The sequence below is a fragment of the Muntiacus reevesi genome, chromosome 17 (genome assembly GCF_963930625.1).
Source record: "Muntiacus reevesi chromosome 17, mMunRee1.1, whole genome shotgun sequence".
In the NCBI taxonomy this organism is placed as follows: Eukaryota; Metazoa; Chordata; class Mammalia; order Artiodactyla; family Cervidae; genus Muntiacus; species Muntiacus reevesi.
In genome coordinates this window covers 60,974,099-60,996,127 of record NC_089265.1, presented here as the reverse complement: position 1 = coordinate 60,996,127, position 22,029 = coordinate 60,974,099, and the positions used below count along the sequence as shown (strand labels likewise).

Genomic DNA, 22,029 nt, shown 5'->3' with positions numbered 1-22,029 from the left:
TTTTCAAACCATAAAGTCTTGTCAGAACTACTCAGCACCCCCGATCCTGTGAAAGCAGCATCAGACGATACATAAATGAATAGGTGTGGCTGTGTTCCAGTAAAATACTATTTACAAATACAGGCTGCAAGCAGGATTGGCTGTGGTCTGGTACCCTTGCTTTGTAGTATTCCGTTTTATGAATGTACTATAACTTACTAGTTGGGATTTTTCCCACAAAGTGTTGTGTGTATTTAAAACTTGGTAGATTTCACTGTTAGTATCCTATAAAATTTACATATAAATAAATAGATCCGGTGGTACTTTTGTTACGCATTATCAAACTTTAGGTCTCATAGGTCAGGAAAAGCCTTTGTAAATAGCAAGGAACTTCTCAGGGTTATAAAGATTTTATAATGAGCATCCCCATTTATGAAATAGGTATTTTGCTATTTGTCATTTCCTGTCACTTGAAATACAGGCCCCTTGTGATACACTTACGTTTCCGGTGATCTTAGTTTCTTATAGAACATCCTGCTTTGATTGTATGTGGTTGGACTGAACAAAATTCAATGTATTTAATACATTTTGCCTGTTTAAAAATTCTGTTTTAAAAGTGTTTTGTGCTGGGTATTGGAGAGTCTTGATACTACCTGGACCACATGCATCTCTGAATGACGTAACTTCGGCACAAGAAGGGGTTGGCAGGCAGAGCCTCAGGCACTTCAGTTTACCTTTGGGGCTCCTGCCCTCCTACACACGGTAATCGTGAGATTACACATAGTGAGTGCCAAACTACTGGGAACTTTTGATTTCACAGTTCAGTTCAGTTGCTCAGTCGTGTCCGACTCTTTGCGACCCCATGAATAGCAGCATGCCAGGCCTCCCTGTCCATCACCAACTCCCGGAGTTGACTCAAACTCATGTCCATCGAGTCAGTGATGCCATTCAGCCATCTCATCCTCTGTCGTCCCCTTCTCCTCCTGCCCCCAATTCCTCCCAGCATCGGGGTCTTTCCCAGTGAGTCATCTCTTTGCCAAAGTACTGGAGTTTCAGCTTCAGCATCAGTCCTTCCAATGAACACCCAGGACTGATCTCCTTTAGGATGGACTGGTTGAATCTCCTTGCAGTCCAAGGGACTCTCAAGAGTCTTCTCCAAAAGCAGTTCAAAAGCATCAATTTTTCGGCACTTAACTTTCTTCATAGTCCAACTCTTACATCCATACATGACCACTGGAAAAACCATAGCCTTGACCAGATGGACCTTTGTTGGCAAAGTAATGTCTCTGCCTTTCAACATGCCATCTAGGTTGGTCATAACTTTCCTTCCAAGGAGTAAGTGTCTTTTAATTTCATGGTTGCAATCACCATCTGCAGTGATTTTGGAGCACCCAAAAATAAAGTCTGACACTGTTTCCACTGTTTCCCCATCTATTTTCCATGAAGTGATGGGACCAGATGCCACAAGTGCTAACCAAAAAATTGGGCTGGACCAATTGAGGTATTCTACACTGTGGCCACGGTACTCTGAAGAAACTGTGCTGCTTCCTGGACTCTGAATAAATGAAGGACCTGCTGTTCAGCTGAGCCCTCTGGCCTTGTAGACAGTCGTCTGTTATTTTCTCTGGTTTTTGACTCTCTTCTCTTTGTTGTCTTGAAAGTCAGGTTATATCCTAGTGCAGCTTTGTTATTTACTCTGCTTGAGACTTATTCACTCCTTTAATCTGAAGACAGTGGGTTTTTTTTCAGGTATGGGAAGTACTGTTTTTATTTCTATTATCTCACCCACTGTTTCTGTTCTCTCCTAAAAACTCCTTTTAAACATAAGGAGCATCTGATTCTATCCTCTTAACATCGTCCATTTTGCTAATTCTTTAACCCTTCTGTTGAGTTTTTGTCAGCTGTTGTTTTCTCTTTGATCCGTTTTGAGTTTTTACTTGGCTCTTTGTCATTCTTGCTTATTCTTCATTCAGTGGTGTTAAATTTCTTATCAGTTTGTTTTGTTCGTTGTTTCCCTGGTGTGGGAATTCTCCCTTGTTTTGGGGAGCAGGTCAGGCTCTAGAAATTGTCTCGCATGGGGATGAAGGAACAACCTCATGTTTGGGTTGTATGACTTTCTCTGAATTCATCTGTTGTGAGAGTCTGTGGAGACCTCCCTCTGGGGCAGTTTCCCATTTGCCTTTCCCTGGCTTCCAGCTCTCTGCAGGGAGCCCAGTTCTAGCTCCCAACCTTCTGTACCTGGGGCTGAAGCCTCGTCTTCCAGTGCTGTTGGCTGTTGAAAACGAGTCCTAAAACCCCACATCCAGTTCCACGCCGCTGTGTATCTGTCGGAGTTCTGTCGGTTTCTGGCACCTAGAGAGTTCACCATTCTAGCTTTTGAGCTTGGCTGTATTTTTTTTTTAAAGTATATTATCCATATTTCTCCATGTTTAGGGGGTGGAGGATTGGTTGGTATTATCTGACAAAAAATATATCCAAAGTTTGCAGTTAGTGGAATTCCTGAAAGTTATATATGAAATATTGGACTTTCATCAGTTCCTTCAGAGTGGTTTAGAACCACTGTTCTCTGCTGAGCTAAAATCTCAACTTCATTGGTCCCGGTTCTGTCCTTTAAATACTTTATAGTTAAGTACAGTTATTTTTGTACATGACAACTCTTAGAAAAACCTAAGAATGACTCTTCAAATGGTATTGCTTCCATCGTGTGTGGTTCCCCAGGTCATCTTCTTTTTGATCTGACAGTTTTCTTTAATTGTGGTGTGTGAAGGTGAAATTCTAAACTACTCATCCCTTCAGTATACTTAATTTGGTACGATGTAGAATCCATGAGTCCTTTTAGAAGTTTTGATCCACAGTTATTTGAAATTCACTCAAGTTCAAGTAGAAAATGAATATATTGGATCATTACAGTAGTGACTTGTTTTAAAAAAAAAAAAAAATCCCCACAAAACCCCCAAGGGTAAGAATCGTGCAGGTAGGAAGTGGAAACCCAGCAGGCACCAGAGTGGCTTTCTCTAGCCTTTTCTCCGCTGGATTGAGTAGCTAGCATCTCTGTGCCTTGGCCTCATCACTGACTGTGTCTTTCAGTCTGACTTTCTCCTCGTGCACACGGCTGTCCTGACCTGGCTGTGCCTGAGTCCACAGGCTGAATAAAGTCTCCAGTAAGCGGGTCTGGTTGCCTTAGGATGGACCCAGTACCCACCTTTGATGTGTTTGCTGTGTGTGGACTTGGGAGGGAGGTCCGATGGTGAAAGGTTCGCTGCTTGTGTCTAGAGCTAGTCAGGTTTTCTTAGAATGTCTTGGGACTGGGATGGTCATGCACTCTTGAAACCGTAACAGACTGAGATCAGAGCCTCTAGCAGCCAGTGGGCTTTGCCTCCATTTAATTGCACTTTTCTAGACTGTGGTTAGACCATTTACCGCTCTCATAAAAACATTTTTGTTCCTGTTCTATAAAGTTACCAAAAGAATGATGCTCACTGAAATTTGGATTTACTATCTCTGGCCCATGATAGTTCCCTGACTGGCTATTTTCTCAGATCCCTTTTGGTTCCTTGTGAGTACATATTTCTCTGCAAATTTGCCCTGTTCTAGCACCTTGAAGAGGCTCAGAATCCAGATCAGAGGCTTAGAGTTTCATGAGGTTCTTTTCTCTTGGCAGTGGGAAATTCTTTCCCCTTTGACCTTTGGTATTGTACAGCGGTTGAGGATTATTCACTGGTAGAGAAAAATACGTACGTACAGGTCTTTCTGTTCTCTGGTGAATTCTGTGTTAAATGTGATCACTTGGGCTTCAAGAATGTCTTGCCCAGGAAAGTGCTGCTTGCTGGGCTTTCTGAAACCCCTCACATAGGGGACGGCAGCTAATGCTTCACGGCATTTGCTTGCTTAGCTCTCATGAAGCTCAGTTCTTAGCTAGCTCTGGTCTGTGGGGTTTTATCAGAAAACGCTCTGTTTCCATCACAAGGACACCGCTCGGTCTCGGGAAGCGTGCAGACGACCGCTCCCGCCTGTGTCCGCCGCTGACGTGTCTCCTTGCTCTGCAGGGACAGGCTCTGGGGGGTCTGTGTCTCCGTCCTGGCGCTCCTGCCGCGCGTCCTCAGGCTGATGCTGCAGAGCCTGCGGGTGAGCAGGGCTGGGCCCGAGGAGCTGCCCGTCGTGGGCCAGCTGCTCCGCCTGCTGCTGCAGCACGCGCCGCTCCGGACGCACATGCTGACCAACGCCATCCTGGTGCAGCAGATCATCAAGAACATCACGGTGAGAAGCCGGGCGGGCCGCCTGCCGCGCGGACAGGTCCACGGGCGCTGGGGGGCGGGCTCCTGCCCCTTGGCAGACCCCGGGAGGAAGCCCCGTGTGGTGGTTTCTCAGGGCTTCCCCTGGCGTCTGGTAACTGTCACTGATGCCAGAGTCAGTGCTAAAAGCCTTAAAATACTCGAACTAAATTAAGGTGGCAGGCAGCTTAGTTGGAAAAGGTACCGGCATGAGTCAGTCCTACCTGGATTGATTCTGCTGATTGTGGTGAGTTGGCAACTTTCCTTTTTTTTAAACCTATCTGCGCTTGTTTTCCTAGCTGCAGAAATGGAAACAGTAGCAACTTTGTTGGGTTCTGTTGACCATTAAATGAAATCATCCAAGTAAAGTGTATACTGTAACTGACATTTATTAAGTACCCAACCAATATTAGCTGTCATGAAGGAACTTTAGCAGGTCTAAACTGCAGACCTGTTTCCGGTCACTGAGGTCACTGGAGAGGGGACGAAGCTGCGAGCTGTGGGCTTCAGCTTTGTGACGGGCGGCTCTGTGTTCACCTGGAGCAGGCAGCTCTTTCTTAAGGTTCATGCGGGTGTTGTGTTTTGGAGAGTTGAAATGAGGTTTTTTGATTGGAGGAAGTTATTAATTGGTATATGTAATAATACTTCAGAATCATAGACCTTATACATGCATAAACATAGGATGTATTCTGAATCTCATCAGTAATGGAAGACAAAGCAGAATTCAGAAATAGAAGAAAGTCAAGAATTTGAAGAATCAGCCCATCTGTATAAGAATGATAAATTGAGTCCTATAGAATTATTATTCTCAGTTGATGTTAATGCAGAGATCCTGAGATTGTAGAATGCAAAAGGGCAGAAATACAGAGTGAGGAGTGGTTACTGTTGCAATTTCATCAGTGCCTAGCAGAGGTGGGAGGGAAGAGACCCCATAAGAAACTGGTAGCACGTGTGCTGGGGATGAAGCTGGGAGTTTTGACTCCCTGTGGTAATCCCCCAGTGACAGGTCCCCTTTTCGGTGAGCTCTCCTGTGGTGGTCTATGGACGATGATGCCCCTGCGGGGACCCCGAGGCCGTGCTGGGCCGCGATGCCCGTCGGGAAGCAGTGTGGTGCCCGCTCACGTGACTCTCGTTTCCCCGCAGACGCTGAGGAGCGGCGGAGCGCAGGAGCCGTGGCTCACAGACCTGCACTACTGCTTCAACGTGCACATCACGGGGCACCCCCGGGGCCCCAGCGCGCTGAGCGCAGTGTACTGATTTGGAAGAGAGACTGATGTAACAAATGTTTGTCATTAAAGCTGAACTTTTAAAGAAGCTGTTTATGAACCTTCCTTTGTACTGAAACGGGAAAATAATGCTTGGGAGTTGCCATGGGTGCACAGGCTGGCTTCTTGGACGAGCGTGTGATATGTGGTTAAGTATATACATCCTCATAGCTAAGTTTATATAAAATACAGAGCAATAATGTGGTGCCTCCTGTTATATTCTCAGAAACCAGCTGAATCTTTGTGGCCCCATCGTGGCAAACCTCATTCTGTGTCCTCAGTCCCAGTTCATTCAGACAGCAGCAGACTCGTGTTTGGTTTGCTTTGGTTTGGTTTGGGAGTGCTTGCTTCTTGCTATGGAGCTGTGTTGTTTACAGAGGATTTCTAGCAGGATTTCAAGACAGTACTCCCATTGTTGGGAATTTTCCTATACCTACGTGGTGTTTGGTCTGAAAAAAATTATTTTTCTACTAGTGATTATAATTTTTCTTAGAACCACTTTCACAATAATGATGTAATTAGCCAACTGTAAAAAAAAAAAAAACACCCAAGTGTTTAACACTTTATTGTTTCCAGTTTCTCACTGTCGGGACAGGGGTGGCAGTAATCTTAAAACGGAAGCAGTCCTAGAAATACTTGTGAGCCTAATATGTCATTGTTTCTGCCTGTCTATATTCTTAGTAGCTTTGCCCTTAAAAGATGAAGAAGCCCATAGTCACTGATTTTATTTAAACCAGATGTTCTTCAAGAGCCGGAATGCATAGTTGGCACAGTGCCAGAGGAGTGGCAGTTTGACAAGACGGCTCGCCTCCGCAGGTCAGCAGGAAACGGGAGGAGGAGGTGCAGGCCCGAACTGGCAGCCTGTGCCGCGCGATCCGGTCTGTAGCTGCCGACTCCAGGCCTCGGGGCTGAGGTGCGGCCGCCGGCGCCCAGCAGAAGGAACGCCGTCACAGAGGACGTGGCAGCAGCCTGTGGCCTTCAGAGGCTGACACGGAAACTAAAATGTAAGCCATCAACAGTGTACCTAGTACAGTCTTAGAATTTCTAGAAGCGAACACTGGGCCATGACTCTGGTCTAAACATTACAACAGGATGTGGTGTCTGTAATGAAGTCCGTTGCATTTGATTCCAGCAAAGTAGTGAGCTGAAGGCAGGTGCTGTGGGCCCGGCCCCTCCCCACCTCGTTTAGGTTCTTCAGCCTGGAGTCAGCAATGCCAGGCTCGCACCAGCCGGCAGGCAGACGCCCGACCCAGCGGCGTCCGCAGCGCTCACTTCTCTCAGTTCTGCGGAGACTCGCCGTTACAGTCTTCTTTTCCAGCCCCGCGGGCAGCTCTGCACAGGTATGGACCACCGTGGTCCTTTCAGAGCAGGTGACGGACTTACAAAGCAGTGCTGTGTGGAGCAGAAGGAAAACACATCTCTTTTCCCTTGTTACCACATTGTCAGGCTAATAAGGCTTTGGGATATTAAAGTTGCCTAAAGTGTAAAAGCTAATCCGAGAACTTGAAGTCCGCACTGGCTATTCGAGCCCCGCGGGCACAGTCTCCCTCCTTAGGCAGTCGAAGCTTCAGTTTGTTTCTTGACGGGATAGCTGATTGCAGGTTGTAAGAAAAATTCTGTGATCTTCCACTGTTCTCAAGGAGGTGAAGACACTGCAAGTTGCTCACTGTTAAATGACAGATGGATACTCAGATTATTAATGCTGAAGGGCAGGGTGGGGAGGAAAAGGGGTTTAGGTTTGGACTATCCATGGGACCCAATAAGGTGATGGCTGGTTTATGGTAGAGACAGGATGACATCAGCCCCTCCTTTTCCATCCTCTCAAAGATACTTGGCATCTTTCTAAGGAAGAACCTTGACTGTGAGGGGGCAGGTGCCTGAAGAGCTAGGACTGGAAGGTAGGTCTTCAGTTTGCTTGAAATAGCCACTACGATGCCGCGTTCTCTGCGTCTCTTAACACGGCAGTTAAGACGGGATGCTGCAGTTGCAACACCCGTGGTGCGCTCAACCCTCCCACTCGGCAAAGGGGGACGCCCCGCGGAGGCTGGGTGCTGTCTGTTGCTCCTGACTTGCATGAAAGGCGAGTAGTTTTTTTAAAAAATTTTCTCTTCTGTTTTAATTTGTTACTCAGTGAAGCTGAAGTGAACTGTTTGGGAACTCTCATGCTTTCTGCCTGCTTTGCTGTGTACCAAGTCGTCTTGTTATCTGCAGACCCCTCTGTAGCTGGGCTGGGATATTCTGCATTCATACGGGGGGACTGTTTTTACTAGTCCGTGGTTATTCCATTCATTGGAATGGGATTTTTTTAGAGGAAGTTTTTATTTTAATGAGATGGGCCCCCAAATTTGGGACATTTCTCTCTCTCTCTCTCTCTCTATATATATATATATATGCTCTCTGGTCCATTACTGTGCTGCTGTTCTTTGTGGGTGTGGGTGGTTTGCAGCTGGGTGGGGAGAATGCGGCTGTTTCCTGGATGCATGTAAAGAAGCAGTCCGAGGAGTTTGTTTCTTTGGTTTACCCAGCTAACTTTCTGTTCCTTTTAAGAGAGAAAAGCACTGCTAACATCTCTCCCGAGTTGAAGGTTAGGGGCCACAATCTTAACTCAGATCTGGGCACCCACAATGTGCCAACAATGCACTAAAGCTAAGTGAACAGTGAACAAGTCAGACATCCTTAACTCGATGGGATTCTCAAAGCAAAAAATTTAAACTTTCTAAAAATTTTTTGGCTGTGCCTCAAGGAATGTGGGATCTTAGATCCCTGACCTGGAATGGAACCCACGCCTCCTGCAGTGGAAGTGCAGACTGCCAGGGAAGTCCCCCAAAGCAAACATCTCTGCTTAAGGTGAAGACTAAAACAAGGCTTGTCTTCCTTGGTTCAGTTGGCCATGTTGCAGAAACAAATATCTCTGTCCAAGTCATGCCACTTTCATGGAAATTTATAGACCTGTATTCTGAATGAAACATGGGCTGCTGCTAACTAGCTTGCTGCTCTGCCCATCAGCCTTATTCACAGGTCAATGATTAACGTGGGTAGGTAGGTGGGCCTCATAAAACCTTTTGTCCCCCAAGCTTGGGTTCCGGAAAAGGTTCTCTTCCGTCCTCATCGATTTTCAAGCAAGTGTAGAATAGACAAGCTGATAATTCATAGAAAGTTCTAAGAAACTACTGACATTTTGTTAATTCTGTCTTTAACTGTGAGTCCTTTAACTTAAAACCTCTTATGCTGTTAGACATCTTCATTTTTAAAGATTTGATAGTCCTGGACTTTCTCGAGACAGAGTAAAATACCAAAATACCAAAAATGGTATGTCTTAGATAAAATATCTAACAGTTGTTTTTGAAACTATTCCTCAGTTCACTGAAAATAACTAGAGGTGTGTGGTTTTTGTTTTTTTTTCCTTTCTTTTAAACCTAGAACTATGGGCCTGATTCCTTTGAGTTTCTAACTGCCCTGATCAGCCTGCCTATATTACATGAATTGCCCAACTCTTATTAAAGCTTTGGTGGTAATTACTGTCCCCCCATCTCCAGATTCTCCCCCGTCAAAAACTAAATGAATGTTAAAGTTCATGCTGACAGTCACTGCTCACCTCCCCAGCTGCACCCTGTTCCTTTGAATGACTGGATCAGGGACTGGGGGGAGCGTGTTGCCATAGCCACCTACGAGCAACACTAGACCTGGCATTAGCTGCTGACAGCGCTGAACTTATCACCCACGTTGAGTGCTGGCGTGAGCGGAGGGGCCCTGAGCAAGGCATCTTGTGGCTAAAAAGCGACTTCCCTGAACCCCTCCTGTGTGAGTGAAGGTGTGGACCGCTGGACCTGCTATTGAATAGTAAATGTCCTCCTGGGGTGGCCCTAAAGGCAAAACCAGAGTTTGTAGTAAAGGGGCTTCTTCCCGTCTTTGAGGAGGAGATGGTGGATCTTAATGGGAAACCAAAACAGAACAAGGACTCCCAGGATGTCACTTTGGAGAAGAACGGTACTCGTGCTTACCCCTCTTGTACGTGAACAAGTGTGGTCAAGTGATCAGTGATAGGTGCCATTTATTGTTTCTGCTGGAGCTACTGTTAAGTTTGGGGTTATAAAAATAACTTGTCTCTTCTGAACAAGAGATGTTTATTGTGATAATTCCATGAAAGGGGGACGAAAAACAGGCAGTCCTGAAATAAGTGGCCATTGGAAACCCCTGGCAGGTCGCTCCAGTGTCTCCACCTCCGGGGAAGAAACAAAAGGGACGTGTTTCTCGCATGGCCTCCCATCCGCTTTGCCATGCAGGGGCTGCCTTACCTGAGCTGAGACCCAGCGCAGAGGGGGCTTTTGAAGACCTTGTGGGCTGACGCACTTTCCCTTCTTGAGAACCTGAAATCAATCAACAGTTATCTGTTTTTGACCAGTGACAGCTGTAGCCTGACCAGGTGCTGAATTGCTTAGTGAGGGGAAGGCCTAAGCTTGCGGGTGCCCAAGATAAATTAGTTAGTGGAGGGCCACAGGGGTCCAGGCTTAAGTCTGGAGGTTCTGCGGCCACGGCCACAGATCTGTGTGTGAAGGTGCCGTAACTTTTGCTCCCTCCATCGAGGAGCGAGTCAGGCACTCTGCAGAGCTGAAAGGGTCTCCGTGTGCAGCAGTTTATTCGCCAGCAAGCGTGTTCTGTAGTGCGTGGATCTGGGGTGTTCCCGTAGACAGGGAGCTCTGCTCTCTAAGCGCAGGGAAGGGCAGCATAAGGCCGGCAGGTCGACCTGGGCCTGGGATCCTCTAGCTGGAGAATTTAAGGGGAAAACCAGCAGCAGTCTAGAGAGCGTGCTATGGTGAGGCTTCCGTTAGGAAGCCCAGCAGACGATCTCTTGGCAGTAAGGCACTCTTGGTTGAGATCAGAATGCTTCATGAAACCAATTCTAACCCAGAGTTGCTGCAAGGGAGGCATAAATATGATGAGAATTCTCTTGGTGCCTGGCTGTTTAATAAAGTTCCTACTAAATGGAGGTTTGCCCAATGTAATTAAATCCTGTTTCAAAATCTGAGGTGACACATTTCGGGGTGCTGCCGTAAAGCACGCAGGACAGTTACCGTAGATCTGCTTGAGCGCTGAGTGCCTGCTGGGCTTGCCGCCCGGGCTGCCCTTGGGTGGGCTCTTGGTGGTCTTGCTTACTGCTATGGTCTTCGGGGGTTTCAGTTCCAGTTCCTTCCTCCAAACCTGGAGGATCAAAGCCAGGCACTCTCGGTTCCATCTGTCCATATCTCTGGCTCCGAGCCGCTTCAAGTGCAGGAGGTGTGACAGGTGCTTCCGGAGCTGGTAGCTGGGGAGTCAGGAGGGCAGGAATTTAAGGTCATACTACTGAGAAAACCAATGTCCCCGGAAGTTGCTAGAAGCTATAGGAGTAGTAGTTGCCGAACTCTGAGATTCATTCAAACTCCCATTCCTAATTTCAATGGCAGTATGTTGTATATTGAGCTCTGCCCCTGTCCATCAGTATTTCCTGAACTAGGAGTCACTTAGATGGGCCCTTGCCAAAGTGTGACAGGCCAATGTGTAAATAAATGAAGTATGAGAAGTACTGTGTGAGAGCTAGGAGCTAGATGGCTGGTGTTTGTGCTGGGTTTTAAGGGATGAGTGAAAGCTGGCTAGGCAGGGAAGGGCACTGTGGGTCGCAGAACTGTCATGATTAGAGATGTGAGCATTTGTGCATGAATCTTTACTAGTGGAGTGAGATGTGTGCAAAGGATTATGTATTTGGCAAGGCAAGGAGGATTGGAGACCGGGCCCCGCTGTGGAAGGAACCAGCATTTGGTCAGGGCCTCCTGGATACCAGGCGCCTCCCCTGTGGTTAAGTCTGAAAGTAAACCTGTGAGGCAGACATTATGAAGCTGATGAAGGCGGAGTCGAGGGGAACATCACCAAGATGGTGACATAAACCCATTTTGACTGCTCCCCATCACAAGAACAGCAGCTAATAAAGTTATTCCTGGCTGAGAAAGGCAGCAGTGAGAAAATCCTGGAACATGGGGATGCGGCTAAAGCACCCCCCGCTCTAGATACCGAGACATTTAGAAGGGTAATTGCGTGAGCAGCTCCATGCTGATGCTACCCCGTCCCCACCTCAGGCTGGCTCAGCATCACACGGAGGGCTCTACCCTGAGCCTACGATTCTCCCAGTGGGAAAGGAGCCCAGGGTGGACCTCCAGCTCCCCCAGCATCATGGGCTGCTTCTTGGGAGCAAGTCCAGTCTTACTCCATGGGGACTGCAGGGGACTCTGGGGCTTACCCACTGGGAATCCAGTGATGACAGAGCAGGGATGAGGGACGTGAAACAACCAGCATAAGGATCCTGGCAGAGCCTACCTGCAGAGCCCAAGTGGTAGCTCAGACCAGTAGCTCTGTTTGGACTCTCCAGAAACAAGACGGCAGCAGTCTGACCAGGGAGCCCACTGGTGGTCAAGTTTCCTGGATCCAGTTTCTTACACAAAGAACCCTGCTGGCCTTGGAGCCTGGTCTGACCCCGCCCCGGCAGGAGAGCTGGGTCCATAGCCCAGCCCATGGCTGAGTGTAGTTTCTGGTCGCTTCCTGACCAGAAAGGCTGGCCAGACCACCCGGAAGCTGTGGAGCCCAGCAATGCTCAAGAAGAGTGCAAAGCGGGCAAAGCCGGTCCTCCGCAAAGCCAAAGCTTTGTCCAGCCAGGGACCCTGGGGAGCTGGGCAGCTGGAGTCAAGACCGCAAAGAAGCCACCTTTAGAGCCAGTTCCGCCACTCTGCCTGGGTAGGGAAAGTAATCCCAAGTTCCACCATGGCTGAATACAGCCTTCAGCCCGTCCAACCAGGGGACCTCACCAGAGTACACTCGCGCCTTGAAACCCGTCCCCTAGTCCTTAGAGTAGCACTTGGAGAGAGGACTGCCCATGGCTTCCCCCTCCACGGAATAAAACTGGTGGCTGTGTCTGGGCAGGGCATTCAGTGCCGGTGCTGGGGCATCCTGTCCAACCGGAGCAGGACGGTAAAGCCTGGCGCTGCCTGCCGCCAGCCTCGACTAAGTAGGCCTGGCCGGAGAAGCCGGGCAACTTGCAGAGCCCAACCCACAGCCTCACGAGCGGGGAACCAGAGCAGCAGTCCCGTCCAGCTGGTCTCGGTTGGCAGTGGCAGCACCCGCCCCCCAAACCCGCCACACGTTCTTAGAGCCTAGGCAGTGGCCTTGCCCAAAAAGAGAGAGCAAGTCCCACCTGCCCAAGTACATCATCCGCAGACACGTCCAGAAACCCAAACTGAGCTCAGTGCTGAAGAACCGTCTCTGCCAAAGCAAACTTGGGAGAGGAGGCTGCTTATTCAGATGCATAGATGCCAGCATAAGGAAGCAAGCATACCAACCCCAAAAAAAGAAAACCACAGGTAAGTATGATACCAAAGGAAATAATGATATTTTAAGATACTCTATGTAAGCTTCATGGTAATCACAGGGGTAAACCCTGTATTAATTATACCAAGGAACATGATAAAGAAGTCCATGCAGATTGATACCAGAAGGCATCAAAACACAAAAATAAGATGGAACAATGGATCAACAAAACCGACCACAAAACGGCAATAGCACGTCCTCACCTACTAGTAACTGGGCCGAGGTGGCCCTGGTGGTAGAGCCCGCCTGCCAGTGCAGCAGACGCCAGAGTCGCGGGTTCCGTCCCTGGCTGGGAAGAGCCCCTGGTGGCGGGCATGGCAACCCACTCCAGGATTCTTGCCTGCAGTATCCCATGGACAGAGGAGCCTGGAGGGCTACAGTCCACGGGGTCACACAGACTCGGACATGGCTGAAGCAACTTAGCACACACGTACCGATAATTACTTCAAATGTAGAAAATTTAAAACAGAACCACCATGGGATCCAGATTCCCACTTCTGAGTGTGTAACTGAAGGAGATGAAAGTAGTACATTGAAGAGACCCCTGTATCCACAGCAGCATTATTTTACAATAGCTAGGACATGCCCACTGATGGATGGATGAGTGAAGAGGTTGTTTTATATATGTATACACATGATAGAGTACTGTGTATTACATATGTCTTATCAGTTCAGCCACTCAGTCGTGTCCGACTGCGACCCCATGGACTGCAGCACGCCACGCTTCCCTCCCTGTCCATCAGCAACTCCTGGACTCTACTCAAACTCACGTCCATCGCATCAGTGATGCCATCCAACCATCTCGTCCTCTGTCGTCCCCTTCTCCTCCCACCTTCAATCTTTCCCAGCATCAGGGTCTTTTCCAGTGAGTCAGCTCTCTGCATCAGGTGGCCAAAGTATTGGAGTTTCAGCTTCAACATCAGTCCTTTCAGTGACTATTCAGGACTGATTTCCTTTAGGATGGACTGGTTGGATCTCCTTGCTGTCCAAGGGACGCTCAAAGAGTCTTTTCAAAACCACAGTTCAAAAGCATCAATTCTCCAGCGCTTGGCTTTCTTCACAGTCCGACTCTCACAGCCATGCACGACGACTGGAAAACCACAGCCCTGACTAAAGGGCCTTTGCTGGTAATGCCTCTGCTTTTTAATGCGCTGCCTAGGTTGGCCACAGTGTTTCTTCCAATATATATGTGTATTATGTAACATATACACAACAGAATATTAGCCATAAAAGGAATGCTGCCATTTGCAGCAACATAGACAAACCCTGAAGACCTTATTTCAGATAAAGATAAATACTGTAATATTTCACTTACATGTGCAATCTTCACAAACAGAAAACATTCATAGAGAAATCAGATTTGTGGTCATCAGAGATTGGGGAGGTGAACTGGATGAACATGATCAAAAGGTACAAACTTCCAGTTATAAGACAAATAAGTACTGGGGATACAGTGTACAATGTGATGACTATGGTTAACACTTCTTTATGACATGTGAAAGTTTTTAAAGAGTAAATCCTGAATTCTCATCACAAGGGAAAAAACCTTTTACCTATGTGAGATGATGGTGTTCACTAAACTTATGTGGTAATGGTTTTATAACATATGTAAACCAGGTCATCATGCTGTACACGTTAAACTTACGCAGTGCCACATATCGATTATATCACAATAAAAATTGGAGGGAAAAGGCTAACAGAGCCAGGAGAAGCCAACATTCAAATCAGTGCTTGTCCAGTCCAGCAGCCAAACACTGCTAATGACTGGGTCTCTACTCTGTACTTGGTGGGGATACTGAGGTTTCTAAGAACAGTGGCAAAGGTCAAGAGCTGAGTTTTAGTAAATAAGCCTTAGTAAGGCCGGTCTGCTGGAGGGTGGAGCCTGGGGTGGGGGAGAGGGGAGGGGCCCCAGGGTGAAGGCCACATTTACCTCCGGGCTTTTTCTTCCAGTGTTTATCCCGTGTGCACGCCCCCAGCTCTTGCTGAGCTTGGCAGGGAAGCTGCAGCAGGGTCACTGACCGCAGCTGATTAACCTCTCCCGGCGCGCCCGCAGGGAGCTGCACGTCCCGGCTTCAGACACACCAGATGGGACAGGACCTTCCTCCCGAGCGCGCCAAGCTTCCCTCCCGCCCTGAAGGCTGGTCTCAGTAGGACCACATGGTTCTTCCTTTCTTCCCCAGAGCATGACAAACCATGGCACGCCTTTACTAGAAGGCCCCATGTTTCCCAAAAGCCAGTTGTAGACAGAAGGAAGCGTTATGGGACAACACGGCGCCCCACTCAATTCCTCCACACCCTGCTCTACGAGCCGAGGCTGGGGGCCACGGGGCTGGCTGAAGCTGTCAGGCTGCCACCTCACAGACTCGGGTGTGGAGACCGGGTCTGTCTGACGGCCTCCTGTTCTCAAGGAGGACGTGCACTCCTGGCTTGCTGAGACACCCAGCGCTCGCTTTCAGCCTGGGTGCAGGGCTGGGCACCGTCCAGCCGCCCCTCGCTTATTTGCTCCAGAGCCCGCTGGGGAGGGGCTGATGGAAGTGCCTCGAGCAGCAGCTCCTCCTCACCACAGCAACCTTCCGCCCAGCCTAGCTTGTCCAGCATCCAGTTTCAACCTTTAGAACAGTCAGTCTTCACTGGTAATGAAACTCTAAGACGAAGTTTCGTCTTCTCGGGGCCCCAGGTTCAATCTGCTCACCCCGTCCGGTGTGTTTCCAGCCGGCCCGCCGCTTCCCTGGGCATTCGTCCTAGGACGGTGACCTTGTTGACGGGAGCCCCCCAGCCCTGCCCTCGGGGCCCTGACGACACCCGGACTCCCCACGCCGTCCTGGGCGGCACCGGGGCTCCGGGGCTTCACACAGAAGACCGGCGTGGCTGGAGCAGAGTCAGTAAAGGGGCTTTAACCGTCGCTTGTCCCGGGGCTCGCCACAGCGCGCAGCTTCCCCGAAGCCGTTTGGGAGCTGCTGTCCCAGGACTCGGAAATGCACAGGGTGCGGCCAGCGGGGCCGGGCAACTGCCTCCCCAGGGCGCGCAGACGGAGCCGCTGTTCCTGAGAACGACCGAGGCTCATCTGCTGCTGCGGACACGGCTGACCGCGTCTGTCTGCGGCTGCCGCTTCAAAGGAGCCAGAGGCCAGTCTGACGGGGAGGCCCTGCAGCTGGGGAGCCTCCCGGGCTTGTCTGGATCCCGGGTTTCAGCTGGGATACCCGACAGGAGCTGCCTCTGGGACGGCGGCCAGTGCGTCCTGGCGGAGCACGCAGGACGGGGCAGCAAGGACCCTTCCCACCCGCGGCTGCAGAGGTCACCGGGCCGCGGGGGAGGCCAGTGCCGGCGCACACCAGCTCTGTGAGCGGGGCTGGCTGCTGAGCCGGGTCCCCGGAGTCCCCCAGGGATTACACGCGCTTGTACATGTGCGACCGCGTACCGCAGTGTCTGGCGGAGTGCCGGATGGATGCAACCACCGGTGCTAGTAACAGTGATACCAACAAGCCCCAGGACACTATAAAAACACGTTGGTGCGGGCAGGCCATGCAGGCAGCCTGCCCTCCTGCAGCCCGTTCTGAGCCGAAGAGCGTGAGGTCGGCCTGCGCCTGCATTAATCTGACCGCGGCACACACCGCCTTCAGAGAACCTAAGGGAGAGGGGCCTGGACTTGAGTCAGACCGACTTCGAGAGACCATCAGGACCAGCCTTTTCCTGAGAACATCGGCTCGTCTGCGAAGCATGGACACGAGGCCTGTCGTGTCCGCTCGTGGCGCGGCTGGGAGAGCCCAGGAGGTCGGCACGAGGCGACTAAACTGCCCAGCCTAAGCAGACGCGCGGGCGCCCGACAGTGACGGCCGGCAGGCCCGGGGCAGGTCGCTGGGCTCCGGGCTAGGCGACCCGCGCGAAGATCCCTGAGGCCTCTCCCTGGACGGCCCAGGACACAGCTCTGCCTGCAGCCTCAGGGTCCCCGGCGCGTTTGTCTCCCGACAGGGGCACTGACCGCACGGCTCCCGCCGGCCCAGGACGGTCCGGCCGTCCCCCAGCTGTGGTCCGCACCGGACGGCCGAACCTGGACTGGGGCCCCGGGAGGGCCTGCGGGGAGAGGAGCGGACCGGAGGCGCAGGGCCCCGCGCTCCTCCCCGACGCACGCCCTGCGGTGCGCATCCCGCACCCCCGGAAGCCCGCCGCGCCCCCAGCACCGCCCCGCGCTCCGAGCGCACGCGGGTCTCTAGGATAACGCCGTCACTCAGGGCAGTGAGTCTGATTCCTGAGTAAAGAGGGGAACCACCTTCCATGTGCAGTGCTTTAGAGCTTACGCAGCTCACGGCATCTCATTCCAGCGGCCCGTCACACAAGCAGGACAGGCGGCAGCGACTGCTAGACTCCGCCTCAGCGGAGGAAACCCAGGGGCAGGGAGGCCGCTGCCCAAGGTCAGGTAACTCCAGAGCCTCACCTGAAACCAGGCTTCCCGGGTGTTCACTTGCAGCCCACGATCTTGGGTGCTCTCCTATCTTTCTGGGTAAAAACACCTTCCAAACAGCTTATTAGAGATTCTTAAGATCTAAACCTGTGTGACTCTCATAGGTAGGAAAACTGGCCTTCTCAGGCCAGCACATGCAGTTCACTGGAGTATCACAGAGGGCTTTCCCGGTGGCTCGGTGGGAAAAACCCACCTGGAATGCAGGACACGGGTCCAGCCCCTGGTCTGGGAAGATCCCACAGGCCTCAGAGCAGCTGCGCCCGTGCTCCACCCCGGAGGCCGTGCTCCACCCCGGAGGCCGTGCTCCACACCCGGGGGCCGGGCTCCACCCCGGAGCCTGTGCGCCACCCCGGAGGTCGTGCTCCACCCCGGAGGCCGTGCTCCACCCCGAGGCCGTGCTCCACCCCGGAGGCCGTGCTCCACCCCGAGGCCGTGCTCCACCCCGGAGGCCGTGCTCCACCCCGAGGCCGTGCTCCACCCTGGAGGCCGTGCTCCTCCCCGAGGCCGTGCTCCACCCCGAGGGCGTGCTCCACCCCCGGAGGCTGTGCTCCACCCCGAGGCCGTGCTCCACCCCGGAGGCCGTGTGCCGCCCCAGAGGCCGTGCTCCACCGCGGAGGCTGTGCGCCACCCCTGGAGGCCGAGCTCCACCCCCGGAGGCCGTGCTCCACCCCCGGAGACTGTGTGCCGCCCCGGAGGCCGTGCTCCACCCCGGAGGCTGTGTGCCGCCCCAGAGGCCGTGCTCCACCCCGGAGGCCGAGCTCCACCCCGCTCCACCCCCGGAGGCCGTGCTCCACCTCGGAGGCCGTGCGCCACCCCGGAGGCCGTGCTCCACCCCCGGAGGCCGTGCGCCACCCCGGAGGCCGTGCTCCACCTCGGAGGCCGTGCGCCACCCCGGAGGCCGTGCGCCACTGGAGGCCGTGCTCCACCCCGGAGGCCGTGCTCCACACCGAGGCCGTGCTCCACCCCGGAGGCCGTGCTCCACCCCCGGAGGCCGAGCTCCACCCCGCTCCACCCCCGGAGGCCGTGCGCCACCCCGGAGGCTGTGCGCCACCCCCGGAGGCCGAGCTCCACCCCGCTCCACCCCCGGAGGCCGTGCTCCACCCCCGGAGGCTGTGCTCCACCCCCGGAGGCCGTGCGCCACCCCGAGGCCGTGCTCCACCCCGAGGCCGTGCTCCACCCCCGGAGGCCGTGCTCCACCCCGTAGCCTGTGCGCCACCCCGGAGGCCGTGCTCCACCCCCGGAGGCCGTGCTCCACCCCGGAGGCCGTGCTCCACCCCGGAGGCCGTGCGCCACTGGAGGCCGTGCTCCACCCCGGAGGCCGTGCTCCACACCGAGGCCGTGCTCCACCCCGGAGGCCGTGCTCCACCCCCGAGGTCGTGCTCCACCCCGGAGGCCGTGCGCCACCCCGAGGCCGTGCGCCACCCCGAGGCCGTGCGCCACCCCGAGTCCGTGCTCCACCCCGGAGGCTGTGTGCCGCCCCAGAGGCCGTGCTCCACCCCGGAGGCCGAGCTCCACCTCGCTCCACCCCCGGAGGCCGTGCGCCACCCCGGAGGCCGTGCGCCACCCCGGAGGCCGTGCTCCACCCCCGGAGGCCGTGCGCCACCCCGGAGGCCGTGCTCTGGGCACACGCTCCGCAGCGAGACGCCGCCGCAGCGCGGGGCCTGCCCACCACCCTAAGAGCAGCCTCCGCTCACCTCAGCCAGAAGAAAGCCCGTGCAGCTATGAAGACCCAGAGAAGCCATAGATAAACAAAACTGCACAGATGACGAGAGCGTCCCAGGGCAGAGCGAGTGCCGGGCCGGCGGACAGACAGAGCCAGCGCTCTGGCGCCCTGCCTTCCTACCTCCTCCAGGCCCGCTGCACGACCGCCGCGGCCCTGTTCTTCCTGCGGAACAGCTCCTTCCTGCTTCTCTCTCTCTGGATGATCTGCAGCCGCAGCTCCACGGGGAGAAGGGCGATGTTCACAGCCCGCGCAGGGAGGGCGCCGGGAGCCGGATCGGTCTCCGTGGGCAGCCGAGTGTCCTCAGGGCGGGCCGATGGCCCCAGCTTCCTGACTCCTGACCGCAACACCTCTGTGCTCGGAGGCAGATCTGAGGAGGCCCCTCCTGCGAGCTTGTCCTGGGTCACCGTGGTCCTTGGCGCCCGGGGGTGGAGAGGGCTCTGCCCCGCGTGGACCGCCTCCCCCTTGGCACTGCCGGGCCGGCTGGACCCGGCCGGGGAGCGCCGCCCTCCTCTGAGCTCCTGGCCGCGCCTCCTCGGGGGCGCGCGCGCGGCCTTGGGGGCTGCGTCGGGCCGCCGGCTGCGCTCCTCGCCTTCCGCCGCGGGCCCGGCCCCCCGCGCGCGGGACGGCTGCTTGCAGGAGCCTCTCCCCTCGTCGCCGCGCGGCTCAGCAGCCGTCTCAGCTCCGGGCTTCCCGGCAGCGGAGGCTCCCGGACACCTGTCCCCAGCACCGCCTTCGCTGGGGCTGAAGTGGACGCAGGCAGGTCGGCCTCTCGAGTGTTCTCTGGCTGTTTCTTGGGGAGACAGGAGAAGGGGAGGAAGCATTACTGTCCAGAACTTGCCGGGTAGGGCAGTTCTGCCCACTTGTTCACCAAAAAAATATTCAGACTTTTCCTTTCGTGTGATCTTTCCATGAAAGTGACAGTATGATTAGGAAAAATTGTTTAACTTCTTTTTCTAGTAACAGTAGGTTAGACAACCTGAGAGCCTTCCCCTATAGAAACTTAGAAATTCGGACTGAAATATAATCAGCATTATTTTTAAAGCACCATAGTGCCTTCAGGAAAAATAAAAGAAATCCCTGGGGGCCAAAAACAAAGAGAAAACCGAGAACTCTAGTAACAAGCTTGTGAGCTGATCCAGCAGCGGTCAGGCAGTGAAGTGGGCAATGGCTGGTCTTATTAAATAATGGATTGTTTTAACCTCCAGATAAGAACAGAAGACAAGCCTTGCAGGCAGAAAGTTAACTGGAAATGGGACATTGCATGAAGTCAGGACTCTTGAGGCAGTAAACTCTTGGGAAGTGATAATCCTATCTTCCCAGCACTAGAAGATGATAAAGAAATTTGTCTCAGCCTAGGTTCCAGATAGGGTAAAGGGTCATCCATGAAAGTTTGAAACCAAAGTCCTGAGCCTCACAGAGGCCTGGTATTCATTTATTCTCAACCCAGAGGAAAAATTAATATGAAAATTAGTCTCAGGATGGTGGTATTGCAGGGGGCCTCATAGAAGCAAACGCAGTACTGCTTCAGGCCGCACAGAGGGGACCTCCTAAAAATAACTTTGCAATCCAAAATTACAAAATACACAAGGAAACAGCCTACTATGAGGGATAGTTAACAGAGAAAAATAACAAGATTAGATCAACAAAAATGTCAACTAATAGAACAATGTGAATGTGCACAAAACATGCTCATTAAACGCACAAAAGAAGTACAAAATTAGAGACAAAAAGTTTAAATAACTAAATATAATTATCTAAAATGAAACTGTTAGTCTTGAGGTAATAAACAGTGAAGGAACTTCTGCTTCTATAATGGCAGAATTGATGCGTACTCACCAATAAGGACAATCAAAAAGTTAAAATATTACAACCACCTGTTTGCCAGGTGGCACTAGCGGTAAAGAACCTGCCTGCCAGTGCAAGAGACATAAGAGACATCGGTTCGATCCCTGGGTTGGGAGGATCTCCTGGAACAGGAAATGGTACCCCACTCCAGTATTCTTGCCTGGAGCATCCCACGGACAGCTGGGAGCCCGCTGGGCTACAGTCCACGCGGTTGCAAAGAGTCAGACACGACTGAAGCGACTCAGCACGCATGCACCTGTCTGAGGCACTGAGGAGCTAACAAGGCAGAAAATAAAAACGAAACAAGGCCAAGATCCAAGAAAACCAGGTGATCAGGAGATGAACAAGGCATCTGGGGCTACATATCCCCAAGGAAATAAGCTCCTTGAGGTTTGGAGGGCAAAACCTGGAGTCCAGATTCTGCCAAGGAGCGTTGTTCCAGGGAGAAAAGGTGAGCTGGCAGTGGACTGGCCCTCGCCGGCACTGGGAGCCCAACGCCGCGTCACCTCAGTTCTGGGACTGCACTTAGGTGGCCTTGGCCCGCCCTGTCCCCTGAACGCCTGGCAGAAGTCAACGTAAATCCGCCCTGGAGGAGTTATTAATCACACCATGCTCGGCTGTAAGTTATTTCTCTCATTTTTTATACTCAATGGCCCAGTACTTAGTGAAAAATACACAGGGAGATGATACAAGACAAGACTGAGAGGAGACAGGGAGAGAGAACAGGCGATGAAACAGACACGCAGGTTATCCGACGACATGTTTTCAGAAACAGACTTTATTCTTACGTGTGGAAGAGTATGTACATTCTTCATGTATGAAGGAAGGGTGTATAAGAAAGTAGACTTGCACCTGCCTATTTGTACAAAACAAACCCAGAAGGATAATCTGGAAACTGAAGACTCGATCCCTGCAAGGCTGGAGTGGGGAGGGGACAGAGAGATGAGGGGGATGGAGGCCGAGGAGCAGGGTGAGGAGGGAGAAATGCTCTCCTGAGGAAGACTTTCCATACCGCTCTCTTAGAATCATGATAATGTTCCACATGTACCAAAACAAAATTAAAAAAAAAAACAGAATGAATTAAAATAACAACGAGAT

The 22,029-nt window shown here is 52.3% G+C and overlaps 2 protein-coding genes across 10 annotated transcripts in view; one reads left to right on the top strand and one right to left on the bottom strand.

Moving 5' to 3' along the window:
* Window positions 1–5,656, top strand: part of TEX10 (testis expressed 10) — a 43,942-nt gene extending 38,286 nt beyond the window's left edge. Inside the window, exons 14-15 of one of the 2 annotated variants that reach the window (XM_065908405.1) lie at window positions 4,026–4,236; window positions 5,394–5,656. In XM_065908405.1, the coding sequence (XP_065764477.1) occupies window positions 4,026–4,236; window positions 5,394–5,507 (325 nt within the window). In that variant the 3' untranslated portion in view covers window positions 5,508–5,656. The remainder of the gene's footprint in view (window positions 1–4,025; window positions 4,237–5,393) is intronic. The other variant, XM_065908404.1, reaches the window with a different exon arrangement.
* Window positions 5,657–6,065: 409 nt separating this feature from the next.
* The window catches only part of INVS (inversin), a 127,319-nt gene continuing 111,355 nt past the window's right edge, over window positions 6,066–22,029 (bottom strand). For all 8 annotated transcript variants that reach the window (XM_065908397.1, XM_065908395.1, XM_065908398.1 and 5 more), the window contains 4 exons: window positions 19,207–19,876; window positions 10,588–10,817; window positions 9,811–9,882; window positions 6,066–7,181 (listed from right to left, as the gene is read on the bottom strand). In XM_065908397.1, coding sequence (XP_065764469.1) covers window positions 7,006–7,181; window positions 9,811–9,882; window positions 10,588–10,817; window positions 19,207–19,876 — 1,148 coding nt within the window. In that variant the 3' untranslated portion in view covers window positions 6,066–7,005. The remainder of the gene's footprint in view (window positions 7,182–9,810; window positions 9,883–10,587; window positions 10,818–19,206; window positions 19,877–22,029) is intronic.